The sequence below is a fragment of the Pelophylax lessonae genome, assembly GCF_965119305.1.
Source record: "Pelophylax lessonae genome assembly, chromosome: 2".
NCBI classification, from domain to species: Eukaryota; Metazoa; Chordata; class Amphibia; order Anura; family Ranidae; genus Pelophylax; species Pelophylax lessonae.
The window spans coordinates 444,600,920-444,616,602 of record NC_138769.1 but is presented as its reverse complement, the minus strand read 5'-3'; the positions used below and the strand labels follow the sequence as shown (position 1 = coordinate 444,616,602).

Sequence of the window (15,683 nt, the reverse complement as noted above, 5' to 3'; positions counted from 1 at the left end):
AATGTCAGTCAAGGGTCCGATCTGTCCGCCGCAATGTCACAGTACCGCAAAAAAAAGAAAAAAAAAAAAAAAAAAAAAATCGCAGATCGCCGCCATTAATCGTTAAAAAAAAAAACAAAAATGACAAAAATCTTTCCCTTTGTTAGTAAACGCGATAACTTTTGCGCAAACCAATCAAAATACGCTTTTTGCAATTTTTTTTTTTTTACCAAACATATGTAGCGTAAAACAATTCGGCCGAAAATGTTAAAAAATTTTTATTTTTACATTTTTTTTGGGGGGAATTTCATATAAAAAAAAGTGAAAAATATTGTTATTTTTGCAAAAATTACGCTCTTTTTTTGTTTATAGCGCATGATCAAAAAATCGCACAGGTGATCAAATACCACCAAAAGAAAGCTCTGTTTGTGGGAAAAAAAGGACGTGAAATTCGTTTAGGTACAGCGTCGCACAACTGCGCAATTGTCCGTTAAAGTCACGCAGTAAAAAATTGCAAAAAACCCCCTGGTCAGAAGGGGGTAAAATCTTCCGGGGCTTAAGTGGTTAACAGGCAATAATGCACTCTCCTCCCCCCCCCCCCCCTCCGAGATTTTCTGGATATATTTATCCAGATCCTCCCCATAAAAGGGGAAAGCTGTCAACAATTTTTTACAAGGCATTTCCGGCAACCAATTTTTCAGCCACAGAACTCTGCGCATATGAACAGAGAGGAGGGGCCACCTGTGATACTTGCTGGACAGAATCCTTAAGAGCATCAATTGAAAAACGCAAACAACGAGAAATCTCTGCTAAATCATCCACAGATTCACTATGAATAGGAAGATCCTTTAAAAACGGCCCTTCAAGGACTGACAGACCCCTATAGCTGCAACGGCTGGTTGAACAGCAGAGCCAGCAACAGCAAAGGAAGCCTTAAATAAGGATTCCAGTTTCTTATCTGCTGGATCCTTAAACACTTGGGCATTATCAACTGGACAGGTTAAAATCTTATTCACAGAAGAGATAGCCGCGTCAGACAGCATAGCCCACTTTTTCCTGAAACTCTCCTCCATAGGATATAGCAAAGAAAATCTCTTTGGAGGCATGAACAACCTGTCAGGATAATCCCAATCCGCATACACCAACTGCTGCAGCAGGGGGTGAAAAGGAAAGGCCTGAGCCCCTTGCTGAAGGTGTAAAGATCCTAATGAAGAATAAGAGACCTCAGATACCTCCAAAGGAGGCAATTTAAACCCAACCCGCACCATTTCAGTGAGGGATTGAGACAGCAATCTCGAGGAGTGAGAGGCTGTAAATGGTTCCTCAGACTCCAAATACTCTGAGGAGGAAATATGATCAGCCTGTGACTCCATGTCACCAATGGCTACCTCCTCATCATCTTCAACTTCCCAATTTTGGTTCTGGACCAGAAGCCCCCATAGGACCTAGGGCTATAGGCCCCACCTCTTTGCTGGACCCAGGTGCAGGAGAAGGGGATCTAACTCTTCCCACCTTGAGAAACAGAAGAAATCACCCCAGCTATTTTACCCTCTAGGCTAGCCAGGGCAGATGCCAAGTCACCCTTAGTAACATAGGGGGAAACAAAAGCATCAGAGGTAGCAACAATACCTTCTAGACGTAAAGGCTCGGATTGGCCAGTAGCTTCAGGTCTTTCTGGGGAAGAACTGGGGGGAACCGGACTAGGAGAATTTAATCCTGGTGCTGGGGTACTTGACCCTTTCCCTGCTGCGCCCCCACTTATTTTTCTGGAAGACATTGCTTTAAACATAATGAAGACCCAGAGTTAAAAGTTTGCACTAAGGTAGATCTTACTGCGATCCAGCATTAACAGCTATCGCAGAAAAAAACATATTTTTTCTTTGCCATGTACTGCAACACATGCCCAAACAGATATTATTAAACCTGCACTGCTTCCCCCTATCAGCCGACCGTCCAGCCAGATATCCAGAGGCTTTCCTGCTTAACAGATTAAACTTTCCTTGTGCTTGCCTGTGACTTCATTCACGTGCGCCGCTCTGCACACGGATTTAAAGCGGAGTTCCACCCTCTTTTTCAACTAAACGGATTTGAGTAGGCATATGCTTTTTAAAAAAGAATTGGGCAATACTTTTTTTTTTTGGGGTCACTTACCTTATTTTAGAGGAATCTTTGTCCGACTTCCTCCTTCTGCGGCCACGGCTCCGGACGTCACTTCCGGTTTCGCATTGCGTCCTGGGAGATGTGTGTCATCAATCCCAGGAGGCAATGGGCATGGCCGGCCGCTCCTCTGATTGCCGATCGCAATCTACAGCGCATGCATGAGATTGCGATCGGCATTCTGGGTAGCCAGAAGTAAGGAAGAAGGACACAGTGGGGGACACAGCGGCTTCAGACGACCACACCGGAGATGGCCGTGCTCTGCAATCAATTTTAAAGGTAAGAAATTATCAACAATTAAAAACTGTACTGTCCTGTAATGTGAGGATAGTGTTATTGTAATTGACCATTTGTTAGTATTAAGGGGGGATTTTAGTTTTAAAAAAGTGTTTTCGACCGGAACTCCGCTTTAACCACTTGCCGACTGCCTAACGCCGATCTACGTCGGCAGTCAGCCCCTCACAGGCAAAGTGACGTAGGGCTACGTCACTAGCTTGTGAGGGTCTAGGGAGCGAGCACGCGCCCCCGGAGGCGCGCTCCCGCGTGGTCACGGACCCCCCCCGCGCGTGTGACCAGCAGACCCGATGTCCGCCGGTCACTCGGCGATCGGCGGGGGAGAGGGAGAATGTCAGGCAGCTTGTGTAAACAAGCTGCCTGTCATTCTCCTCGCTGTAAAGACACTGATAAAACGGATCTAGTATGTAGATCCGTTGATCAGTGTCCTTACAGCTCAAGCCACAGCCAATCACAGTAGAAAGCACGCCCCTAGGGATACACACAGCCCCTCCCTTCCAAATAAAGTTAACCCCTTCACAACCAGTGTATTTTTACAGTAACAGTGCATATGTATAGCACTGATTACTGTAGAAATGTCACTGGTAACCCCAAAAGTGTCACAAATGTCAGTCAAGGGTCCGATCTGTCCGCCCCAATGTTGCAGTACCGCAAAAAAAAAAAAAATCGCAGATCGCCGCCATTACGCGTTAAAAAAAAAAAACAACAAAAATGACAAAAATCTTTCCCTTTGTTAGTAAACGCGATAACTTTTGCGCAAACCAATCAAAATACGCTTTTTGCGATTTTTTTTACCAAACATAGGTAGCATAAAACAAATTGGCCGAAAATTTTAAAAAATTTTGATTTTTACTTTTTTTTGGGGGGGGAATTTCATATAAAAAAATGTGAAAAATATTTATATCTTTGCAAAATTTACGCTCTTTTTTTGTTTATAGCGCGTGATCAAAAAAATCGCACAGGTGATCAAATACCACCAAAAGAAAGCTCTGTTTGTGGGAAAAAAAGGACGTCAAATTCGTTTAGGTACAGCGTCGCACGACCGCGCAATTGTCTGTTAAAGTCACGCAGTGCCGAATCGCAAAATACCCCCTGGTCAGGAAGGGGGTAAAATCTTCCGGGGCTTAAGTGGTTAAGCTGAGCGAGATCTGTAATGCTTGTAAAACACCTGTCAAACAGCGCCATCTTGTGGTGGAAAAATAGTACTGTGGCCAAGAAATTTTTCAGTGCTTATTCCTTTGTTTTGCAAATGGAAAGGAACACTTACCAGTCTCACTGCAGGATCCTGAATAGGACCCAAACTTCACCCATCACAGAGGGCTCCATCTATGACCATCAGGGACCGGGTCCCCCTGTTATATGGGGGCCACTCCCCTGGACCTGTAGTGCACCCTGCTGGAATCACCTGAGGTAAGAAATTTAACCAGGGTTCCATTTCCCAGGGTCCAGCGCCCAGAGGGTCACATTACAGGCTGAACCAACCTTTTAGCACTTAGCCATTTGAATAGATCCAATTAGATTGCCCCTTTTTTTTGGGACAACACAAACTTGGGGAGCTTTAACAGCCATGACCACCACCTTAAAGACGCTGGCGAAAAAAAACCTGATGTTCTTCCTTTATGGGAGGGGTTATATAGGAGGAACTTCCTGTCTATTGGTTGCCAGTGTCCATTCACCTATAGGTGGCATATAACCACAAATAGTTAGAATAACCAGCTCTGTGTCCTATGATGTAGAGATAAAGAAAACAAGTGATGTCAACTCCCATAGTTTTTTGTCTTTACAGGTTCTTTATGGAGAAAAGAGGTGAAATAGGTAAACTCTACTGAATTATTCACAAAATACAACCATAATTTAACCAATCTTTATAATGATCATTAATAAAATAAATAATATCACATCATGTGTTTTATGTAGTACATTACCTGATATAGTCACCAAGACATTGAGGCCTTCAAGGACATCCATCTGCTGGAATCTTCTTCTGTTGATGAGGGGGTACACTTTTCCCTGACCACTCCTGTCCAGCAGCATCAATCCACTTTCAGTACCCACCAGCAAGTTAACCCCTATGGAATATAATAAAAAAATATAAGCTTAAACTATCACATGCAATAATTATAATGGCGCAAACCCTGACAAAAAAAAACAGGATACTAAAACCTTTACCCAATCCCTGATAAGCTAGTACCCCATTTGCAGATGTTATATTTCTAGAGTTTTGTATTAAGAAGCAAAATATAAAAAGGAATTGTCAAACAATTTTCTATAATCTGAGATCACTGAAAAGCTGTTGCTACAGGTATTGTATTTGGGGGAAAAAATTGCTCTGCACTAAGAAATAAAACCGCAGTTTTGATTAAAAAGAAAAAAAGAATAGTGACATTTTACGTTGGATATTAGTGAAGGTGGAAAGTAAAAGATTTGCCCAAACTGAATTGAATTACATTTCAGCTTATCTCTAGGTATAAATTATATGCAGTGCCAAAGCCATAACAAGGATGCAGAGATCAACATTCACATTTACACCTCTCATTAGTCGAGTCAATTTAAAATATATATGTCAGCTACTATTCCTGGCAAATAATTTAATATTTTCAGACACTATTTTTTTGACCACCTACGGGTTACTATGCTCAGCGCAACACCCTTCCTTTTCACTGCGCCCATTAATCTGGGATGCTTCAGGTGTAAGGCGGTGCAGTGCTTTCCTGCATGGGAAAGATATTGCTTAAATAAAACAAAACCAAAAAGTAAATATATTGCAGCTTACCAGGCCTTAAAATGTGGCGGCTGCATTCGTTTTTCTTTGGACTTGACTAACAGCTGCAATAGTAATTTTTGGGAGTTTTTTTTTTTACCTATAATTCTCTAGTAGTAGAGCAAACGGCTTGCTTAAATATATTATTTAATTTGGTCTAATTCAATTTAGCCAACATAACATGGGTTATATTCAAACACATAATTATTCAAATCAATTCAGCACATATTCTGTATGCACACATTTTATACAATGTTATACTGCCCAACTCTTTTTTTGTAATGAAAAATTAACAATATGGTTTTTGGTGTAGCAATAACTACTGTGTAAGTGTATGTGAAGCTTTACATTATTAACTTAACTTAATAAACACCCTGTTAATTTGCTCCTCTCTAAATTGGCCCTAGTATGCGCATGTATGAATGTGAGCTTGGGACCCTAAGATTGTAAGCTCCTCCTTGAGGGCATGGACTGATGTAAATGTACAATATATATGTAAAGCGATGCGTAATCTGACGGCACTACACAAAGTACCTGTAATAAATAAAATACAGAGAAAAGTCAAGTTGAGTTATCTTGTACATTTAAGACTACTGTCATTCATGCAAAGTAGATGGTTTAAAAAAATACTGTTCTTTTAAATACCACATGGTAATAAAAACTCACCCCAGAGAGCTGCACATAATATCTCAGAGTTAAATCTCTTCTTGTATTTGCGAATCTCAGGCGTGTCACTCTGTGGCCTTGTGTTCGTGGGATTAACATTAACAACTGATCCTTTCCTTGTAGGATCTTGTCTCATAGCATCTGGCCTCAACGCTTCACTGGAAAATCCCACTAAAATAAAATTAGTATTTTTAAGGTTAGCTTCCAGTGTGCGCATGTAAGTACCTGAAAGATATAAACGGTTAGATGTTCAATGACAAAACTTCTTTGCTTAATTGCCAGCTTTATTTACACTGCACATAGCAAGCAGGGTGGGGGGAGGCAGACACCACTAATGAGACTGAGTAACACAGATGGATCTACAACAACTGAAAATGAACTGAAAATTAACTGAAAATGAACATTTAAGTAAGGCTGATACCCGGCCAGCCGATATGGATGAATAGAAAAGTTTATTAAGGTCATAAGGAGATCAGACCCACATTATTTAACATGCAGGATATTGTTTTGGGTACAGAGGTGATAAACAAAAAAGAGGGGCTCAGCTCTGCATGCAGTTGGGAAGCAAACCTTTACTGACAATGTAGCCAGCAATGCACAGGGTGTAGAAAAGGTTAGATGCACTTTCATCATATCCAAAAGACAGCAGAACTGAAATACATTTCTGGTCACTTGACAGTGACCATGTACAACTCAGCGAGACAACTAGTAAAGCAAGGCAAAATATGTTGAACAAAATGATCTTTCAATGATGGCTACTGCTGTGGGCAGCTGCTAATCACGATACCAGAGTTTCTTTTACTGCACAGCTAATGAGGAAGGCTTCTTTCCTGCCTATGTTTGTATAGTCAACGATAATGTAAAGGTTGTTAGAAGCAGGGTAGCTGTTAGCCTGGAGCACAAGAACACACACTATATTTACAGGAAATCAGAAGAAAGGTCAAGCAGGTTGGATACATCAATATATCTACAGTATCTACACATCAGTAATATATATGGTTATGAAAAAATGCCTAAGAACTAGAGTTTGTTTTCAGGATAGAATTTATCGCTAATCAAAAATAACTTAATTCTTGAATCCTCAGTCACTATTATAGCACTTAATGTAGCAATGGTATAGGGTGAACAAATGCTTAATGCAAAAAGGACACTTACCCACTGATGTCACAGTTGTACCACTGGACGGAGATATCTGTAGTAACCGGGGATCGATAAAAGGCGTGAAGGAGGAGGAAGATTTGTGTTTCTGGAGGGTATTACTTGCTGACTGGGTCTGAAGCAAACAAAAAAATATAAGTGAACATCAAAGTCTTAACCTAATTCTGATACTGTGCATTGTGGAAGATGGTGAAGTGGTTATATTCTACTATTAGGGAAGTTAGGTGACAAGTAAGGTAACTATGATTGTCATATAGATTATAATTTCTATACCACATTACCAGTTACCATAGAAACAAAGTAATTCGAATTAGGCTGGACTAATTGTGTGTCTTTATGCCAATTTTACACTGCTGTGATTGTAATCCCCTAAATTATTACACATACTCTAGGCTTGCTTTATCTGAGTTCATTTTGGCTGAAACCTTTATATATCATGGCTTTTATTATTACGCAATTTTATGTGCCCACAATTCTGTAAATAGGTGAAAACCAAGGGCACTTTAGTAAAATGTTTAGAAAATAAATACATTTTAACAAAACAAAAAAAAAATACTCTTAACTGTAGCATTTTCATGAATTATTGTTAGACCCCGTTCACACTGGGGCGACTTGTCAGGCGACCTGGTCGCCTGACAAGTCGCCGTGGGTCGCCTGCCATAGATTAGCACAGGACCCGTTCTAATTGGAGCGACACAAGTCGCTCCGACTTAGAAAAAGTGGCCTGTACTACTTTGGGACGACCTGGAGCGAATTGCATTGACTTCAATGATATGAAGTCCGTGCATGCCGCTCCGAGGTCGCAGTGCGAGCTGCGCACCGCGACTTCACAGGTCGCCCCGGCAAGTCGGGTCGCGCCTATGTGAACCGGCTCTAAAGCGGTGATATTCTAAAAAAAAGTAGCTCTTCAATTAAAACGGTTCCTAAATCTCTGCATTATAGCAAACTACTGCATGCAAACCTCCCCAGTGCAGTTCAGGTTAGCACTGTGTGGAAGATGATTTAATAGCGCCATCAGTCTGCTAATATTTGACAGCACTATGTAAGTGAAACTGCACAGTACTGTACTTAAACTGCATGCCTGGGCAAAAATGACAGTATCCCCCAACAAACAAAATTAAAGTACATCCTGGCAATCCATGCACATATTTACACAAAAAAATATATCTTTTCTTCCTGCTGAAAATCCAATGACTCCTAACTTTCTGTAGTAAGCCAACAAAACTCTTCTGCGGTGAAATCTCAAGAGAAGTGCTGACAACCCGATCAGAGTTTTTCCCTCCTGGACAACAGGACAGCGCCTCATTATGTTATGAGATATGGAAAGGGGGATGGATGCAATTGAAGTTCAGCAGTAGAGAATTCATGCAGAGCAGACATTGCTTGGGATGTTAGTAGTGACACTGTTGTTAGCATACTGCAAGAAGCTAGGAGCTCATTGGATTTCTGTCAGGATAATTGGGCATTTTTATTGTACTTGAACAATTTTTTAAAGAGGCAAAATGTGGGAAAATGCTAAAGTATTGCAGAGATGTGCTCGATTTTTAGCTACCAATTAAATTAGACAATTAAAAATTCCTTGGGTATTTTTATATTCATAAAGCTTTGTTTTTGCTTGAAAAGTCAATTGAAAAGAAAATAATTATTGTAGGTTCCAAAATGAAAAATAAGTGTGAACGCACAACTTGTACCTGCTTTAAAAGAAAATATCTGGAAGCTAGATAAATAGAAAAACCCAATGTTGACAATTTAAAGTGACAAGTGTAAGTCAATGTGGAATGTAATACTTAACACAATACATTGAACATAGTGATTTATTATGCCATTAAAGTGCATTAGATGAAATGCATTCATGTTTGCTTGCAGATGAAGCTGGCACATAAACAAGAGAAAGATAACGGCGTTGCAGGGATTATAAGGCAAACCACAAGCTCAACACTGAAGCAAAAAGGAGAATATGGGATGCTTAAAATAACCCAAAGCAGTAGGTGTATTAGCCAGCAGCTCACAGTGAAAGACATACAGAACAAGAAAACTCTATCCAAATACTGTAAAGTGCACTGAGAATGTTATCATACTGGTTTTGTTTTAGATCCTGTATTTCTTTCCATAAAAAACCGGGATAGCTAGAACAATTCATGAACTTGGGACAGTTTGTAGACTAAGAAACAAGCAAATTTAGGCAGCCCACTCCTGTTTTGGCTTGGTCATGTAAACCTGATTTGCACTCAGATTCAGTTAGCTAAAACATTTACAATTTTGGCAATATGCACATAATCTTTAACTGCCAAATTCTAAAACACTTACACAGAGCACCTGCAGTGAGCAACCAAAAATGGTCACACAATGCGGGCATACAAACAAAAGCAAAAGTCATCTGACAAGACTTTCCTTCCTGCTTATTCATTATTCAATTATCAGAGCAGATATTGCATTAGGCGAGGAGGCAGGTTGTTCCCAGGCCAGTTATCTCTAGGTAAAGGTAAAATTACCTATTTGAAACAGAAAGGCTGTACAGTAGAGCATGCGGGAGGTGGTATGGTTGGAGGGCAAGGAAAGCTAGAGAAAAGATCACTGGAGGAGAGCTCTTTTAAAGCACTAAAATTAACATTATGGGGTTGATTTACTAAAACTGGAGTGCGCAAAATCTGTTGCAGCTCTTCATAGAAACCAATCAGCTTCCAGGTTTTTAATTTTATCAAAGATTAAACAAAGTGAAGTTAGAAGCCATTTGGCTACTATGCACAGTTGCATCAGATTTTGCACTCTCCAGTTTTAGTAAATGTACCCCAGTGTGCCAGCCTCTCAGCTGATAGTCAACTAATCCCTTCTATTAAAAGATGCAGCTCTAAAAAGAGGTATTAGTGTCAAATAAATATTTTGGAATATCACCCATCTAGCAACAGAGGCATGGAGTAATAACTTTCAAAGGAAAAGAACTATTTGAATTATTGGTAAAATATTTATCAGGTTTCATATACACAGCCATGATATAGTAGTGCTCTCTGTGTGTTGCTAACCCCTACTGAGTGCTCCCAAGATATACGGAGCTTCAATACAAATACTGTTGCTGTAGTACACACTCCTGTCAATATATGCCAATGAACAATGGCAACTTAGAGTGAAGGAAAGAAAATGAGCAGTGGGTGCACCATACATCAATGATTCATTTGTATGAGCACTCAGGGCTCTAAATAGTTTTTTGCTTTAACTCAATTCTGTGGAACTGTATTCTCCATTAGGTCTCATTCACATCGGCACACTATAGCGTACACTAGTGCGAGGGCTGCGTTTGCTTGCACAGGTGTTCCGTGTATCCCCGTGCAGTGAGTCCCATTCATGTCAATTGAGACGCTTAGAGAGTTTTTTCAAAAGCAAACAAATTCTACAAACATTCTAAATGTTAATATTATGCTCCCAACATGAACATCCTACCATTCTATACTGATAAGGTTCTGCCTATATCCCAAAGCAGATGAGAAACACTAACAAACGCATAAATACATATAATGCAGAGAAAAAGTGCAGTGCATGTGAGGCGATTGGAAGAACACAGAAAAAATGAAATGTTCACTGATGTCTAATTCGTAATGTAAATCAGCGAACTTTGTAATGTGCCGTGAATATTTAGTGGACAGTAAAGGCATGCAGATGACAGTGCAACACATGAATATAGGCTCAGAGTGTTTAGTTTTGCACGACCTAAGAAAAGTTTAGAGTGGTGTTAACAGGGAAGCATCTCACCAGACACTGTCACCACCCTTTTTTCTAAGTAAGCAGCCAGCTAGTGTCAGACATACCTCATTAGCAGTTAACTTGTCCTGGGGTGTCTGTGGGGACATGGTAGGTGTCGGCTGACTTGAGGATGGGGAGGAGGTGGTGGAGGAGGAATGGCTTTGCTGTAAGAGATCTGGCAAGAGGTGAATGCGCCCGGCAAAGCCATTGCTCTCAAGTTGATTGGCACGCTTTTTGTCAACTGTACTCTGTAGAAAAAACAGTCACACTTGTCTCGTTCAAGTGCTGCTTTAGTACATACTATCCCTGGCAAATTCTAAACGTTGGATTACAATTCACATTACTGACAGGGGTAGGACAGTCAGGGCTGCCAAGTAACTTCATGTCTTGAGGCCACAGTAAGAGGTGAAGGGTTTTATAAGAGCCATTTTTCTCTTCTTCAGTACATTTACAATGGCTTTTGAATGTTAAGGCAGAAAAACCAATTGTTATGCAGTTTTGTGACCATTTAAAATGTTATGTGGATGTTTAATGGAGTGTATTCAAAGTACAAGGAAGCTAACACCCTTGACCAAGATGCTGGACCAGCAAGCATGAAGTCATATGTTTACAAACTCTGCATTTTCTGAATCAAAAGCTAGGATTGTGTAAAATAGTATAGGCACCAATTCAAAATGTTAGTGTTATAAAGGAAATGCCAGATTAATCCTCTTTTTCCTCAAAAAGGACTATGGGACTAATTACTAAACGTCTGTTCTGTGCTTGCTTGATTAGTAAGCTCTGCACAGTCTTCTGGTTCAGAAAACCACTGGCTTATTAGAAAGTTAGTAGAGTGCGCCTGTGCAAAACATGCAGAAAGCTGCAAATGAAAGGACTTTATCTACTGCTCATGCACAGAAACAACAAAGGCCTGCCATAATGAATGGGTGCTAACTGCTACAACATATCACAGAGGACAGAATGCAAGGGAATGAACAGAATGGATGGAAGAGTTGGCTAGGTTAGTATTTTTTATTTTATTTATTTTTTTACAGACTAGGTGTTATACCTGTCGGACGATTAAAGTGCCTTCTTTGGAAGGAGTCATGGCAGGTTCACTTTCCACGTCATCATGGACAATCATAGTTTTTACAGATTCAGTCTCTCCATTACTCAGATTCAGTGAGGACCTGCACAGCATGCAAGGGATACAAAGCGAATGTTAAGCCTCCAAACAACCTGAAACATGACTGGAAAAACCCCAATACCACTAAAATTAGTATTCCATATAGGTAAAGAAATAGGAAAGTGGAGGTACTGGCCAATGAAACCAGTCTGTCATTTTGCAGAGAATAGTTAAAATACAAACACGTGTAATTGATTAGAAGTTCACTTTCTTTCTCTTCAACTTTTGTCAAAGACCAGCGTGTAAGGGGCTAGAATAAACATACATTGCTCTGGCATCCTCAGGACCAGAGGTTGATTCATCTGCTCCTTCTTGCTCAATGTCCTCATCCTCCTCATCTGTTGTGCCAGAATCTTCACTGGATGAAGAATAGTCGGTTACTTTATGTAAAGGCCGTACATCTTCCACAGCACGAAGTTCTTTTGCCAAAGCAGTCAAGTCCTGGATGTATAAGTAAAAAATCATTGTACATTTAAAAAAAAAAAATAGATTTCAGTCAGAAAATGAAGTCCTAATGGCATATTTAAAGTAAACAAACCAGTACTTGACTGAAATGAATTGAACCAATCTTTTATAAGCCTCTTGAGTTTTTAATTGTGTATTAACATCATCATTTGTAGTTATTATGGAGGCCAAAAACACATTTTGTTAAAATACAGCTGAGCAGTAAACAAGTCATGCTACACAACCATGAGACACAAGCAAGGCAATCAGAGGAGATAAAACAATGAAGAAACTGCTGTTTTCTGTTTTTATCAGCATGTGTAAGCTGCATTGAAAAAGTAAATAAATGTGGACACGCCATAAATAGATTTTTGTCGCAAATACTGCTATATTTGTTATGTTTTGAATGATTCAACATTTAGTCTACTTACCACTTCTCCCTAGACAGTTGCACCATATGTGATGAGCAGCCCAGAAGAAAACATGAAAGACATATTAAAGAAAAATAATGTCAGTGTAAAAGTAAACCCCAAAACATTCTAACTTAAAGCACATCAATCTTTAGAAAGAGGTTAAATTCATGGTAATTCAGTTTCCGAAAACCCTCTTGTTTCAAGCCCAAAGAGTGGTTTGGGGAAAATCTTTACAAGTAGATTTATGGATTTATTAAGGAAGTTTAGACCGAGTCTTATACCATACTGTAGGTTATGCACCAACCTTTAGGTGATTGGATACAGGCAAACAAAGCTGTAAAGACAGCCACAACATAATCCCTCCCACTTCCAGCAAGCCTCTTTAAAAAAAAAAAAAAAGGCAATAAAAGATGTGAATCATAAGGAACAAAAAAAAGGTACCTATATTCTGTATTATATATCCAAGAAAAAGATTTTACAGGTAGGTAAAAAAAAATTTTTTTATTGTACATTAAAAAGGACACAAGGTCTTAATCTTAGACCATGAAATGTCCAAAAGCATGGAGACTAAGGGATTAGCAACACACCAAACAATAACCGGTCCTGAAAAATTAGATAAAGCACCTAACAGGGCAAAGTGGAACCTTACCATTTAGACTATAGGCTTGACTGATGACTTTTCTAAATTTTAGGGGAATAGCATGATACATACATATATGCAAAAATAAAATTAAAAAAACAATGGATTTTCTTACAGCAGGTTTGCCTGGTCTTCCAGTATCTTTCTTCTCATCTGGTTTTTTGGTTGTATTCTCAGTACGCTGGGATGGTGACCCTTCTGATTTTGATGATGCTGGTATTTCAGAGGAGAAAAAAAAAAAAGAACCACAAAAAAAAAAAAAAAAAAAAAAAAAAAAGACTGTTAGTCAAACAGACATGGAGGGAGAATACAGACAAAATACAAGAAAATAAAAAAAGCACAAGATGGTGAGGACCAAACTCTCCTATTAAAACACAGGCCATCTTATACCAAGAAAGGCCATTTATAATTATATACACCAATTTAAACACATTTTCATGGGGAAATTACTTTTAAGAAGGGAATCACATGGGTAGAAAATATTGTATGTTTACTGCCAATCAAATGTTCAAATAGCTTTTTGTCTGATATTATTCATATATTGAGGAGTGACAGGATCACCAACTTTTTTGACATCTACTGTGCAATTAAATAAGAGACATCTCTACACACTGCCTGAGGGCCTATTTACGTGTGTAGCAGTAACATGCAGTAAAATGTGTATTTTACGGTGTTCAACACCACATGGGTACTTGCGTGTTGGAGTGCCACTTATGGCACCCCAAAGCACATATACAGTCTTTTTTAATGCACCTGTGCATCGAACTACACTGCTTGTAAAAAGTGTGGGTGCAACTAAAATGAATGGGCAACCCTAACACAATACAATTAAGCAACTGCAGCAAGTGAATGGGCCCCTATACTGACAATGTGCAAAGAATCTGACCTGATTAGAAGTATGTGGTCCCATAGAATTAGTGTGGAAATTCACAAAGATTATTTCTTTGTAACCACGGACTGCCCAATATTTAAACTGTGGTAAGCAGAGTTGGTCAACAGTGGGGTGTTTGTAATGCGACAGCCCCCTCACTATAAAAAAGGGTGGTTCCCAGTAGACATTTGTCAGTAAGTGTTGGAGAAGTTTGGGAAGAGCTGACAGTTTCTGTAGGGAGAGTTGATAGCTATACAGTATTATACTATAGTACCGTATAATGCACTACACTGTGGAATGCAGTGTGGGGGGTTATATATTCTTGTATACTTCCCTGTGTTAACAGTTTAAAGACCCAACAGTCCTACGGGGCTACCAATTTGTGTGCATCAGCAAAATTGTAGCTGCTGCTTGCTGGTGGGCCACCCCTTGCAGTTATTTTACCCCTTTTTTATTAGGGATTTTTACATTTATTTTAATTCCATATTTTCTAAATTTGTTTATTTTCAGATAAAAAAAATTAGTTGGGTGGTTCTTCATCACAAAGAGGTAGTCAAGCTGAACCATTTCGAATCCGGGTAAGTCTGCCTTTCCTATCTCAGAGTGGATGTGCTTTACAGCCACAGCATGTGCAGGAGGTAGTTGAGTGGCTGATAAAGCATTTTCTTCTTCCTCCTGATAGGCAAAGAGCAGCTAATTGTCTGCAATTACTGCTAATGCACCCTTCTCTTCCTCCACCTCTTTTTCTGCTAATACCGCCATAGCCTGGAAAACTGGCAATGAGGAGTCAACTGATTTGATTACATGATCACCGACTTGCTGCAGGAGGACCTAATTCACATGCAAGCATTTAGATATGGAGAATGAGGAAGATAGCATCATGACCATAGAGAGAGAGGGGATATCAGATTGGGAGCAGCAAGATGCAGTGATATTCCAGTAGCTAAAGCTTACTACAAAGTGAGCTCCAGCGAGGAGGGGAGGAGGATGAAGAGATAGACTGTCTGTAGAAAAGTTCTGAAGAAGAGGAAAGTTCTGAAGAAGAGGAAAGTTCTGAAGAAGAGGAAAGTTCTGAAGAAGAGGAAAGTTCTGAAGAAGAGGAAAGTTCTGAAGAAGAGGAAAGTTCTGAAGAAGAGGAAAGTTCTGAAGAAGAGGAAAGTTCTGAAGAAGAGGAAAGTTCTGAAGAAGAGGAAAGTTCTGAAGAAGAGGAAAGTTCTGAAGAAGAGGAAAGTTCTGAAGAAGAGGAAAGTTCTGAAGAAGAGGAAAGTTCTGAAGAAGAGGAAAGTTCTGAAGAAGAGGAAAGTTCTGAAGAAGAGGAAAGTTCTGAAGAAGAGGAAAGTTCTGAAGAAGAGGAAAGTTCTGAAGAAGAGGAAAGTTCTGAAGAAGAGGAAAGTTCTGAA

At 39.7% G+C, this 15,683-nt stretch overlaps 1 protein-coding gene across 2 annotated transcripts in view; it reads right to left on the bottom strand.

Moving 5' to 3' along the window:
• MAP4K4 (mitogen-activated protein kinase kinase kinase kinase 4) overlaps positions 1-15,683 on the bottom strand; it is a 340,786-nt gene that overhangs the window by 18,887 nt on the left and 306,216 nt on the right. The window contains exons 20-26 of one of the 2 annotated variants that reach the window (XM_082246630.1): positions 13,528-13,625; positions 12,181-12,356; positions 11,799-11,919; positions 10,816-10,998; positions 7,013-7,130; positions 5,858-6,028; positions 4,356-4,499 (exon numbers count right to left, since the gene is read on the bottom strand). In XM_082246630.1, coding sequence (XP_082102756.1) covers positions 4,356-4,499; positions 5,858-6,028; positions 7,013-7,130; positions 10,816-10,998; positions 11,799-11,919; positions 12,181-12,356; positions 13,528-13,625 — 1,011 coding nt within the window. The remainder of the gene's footprint in view (positions 1-4,355; positions 4,500-5,857; positions 6,029-7,012; positions 7,131-10,815; positions 10,999-11,798; positions 11,920-12,180; positions 12,357-13,527; positions 13,626-15,683) is intronic. The other variant, XM_082246631.1, reaches the window with a different exon arrangement.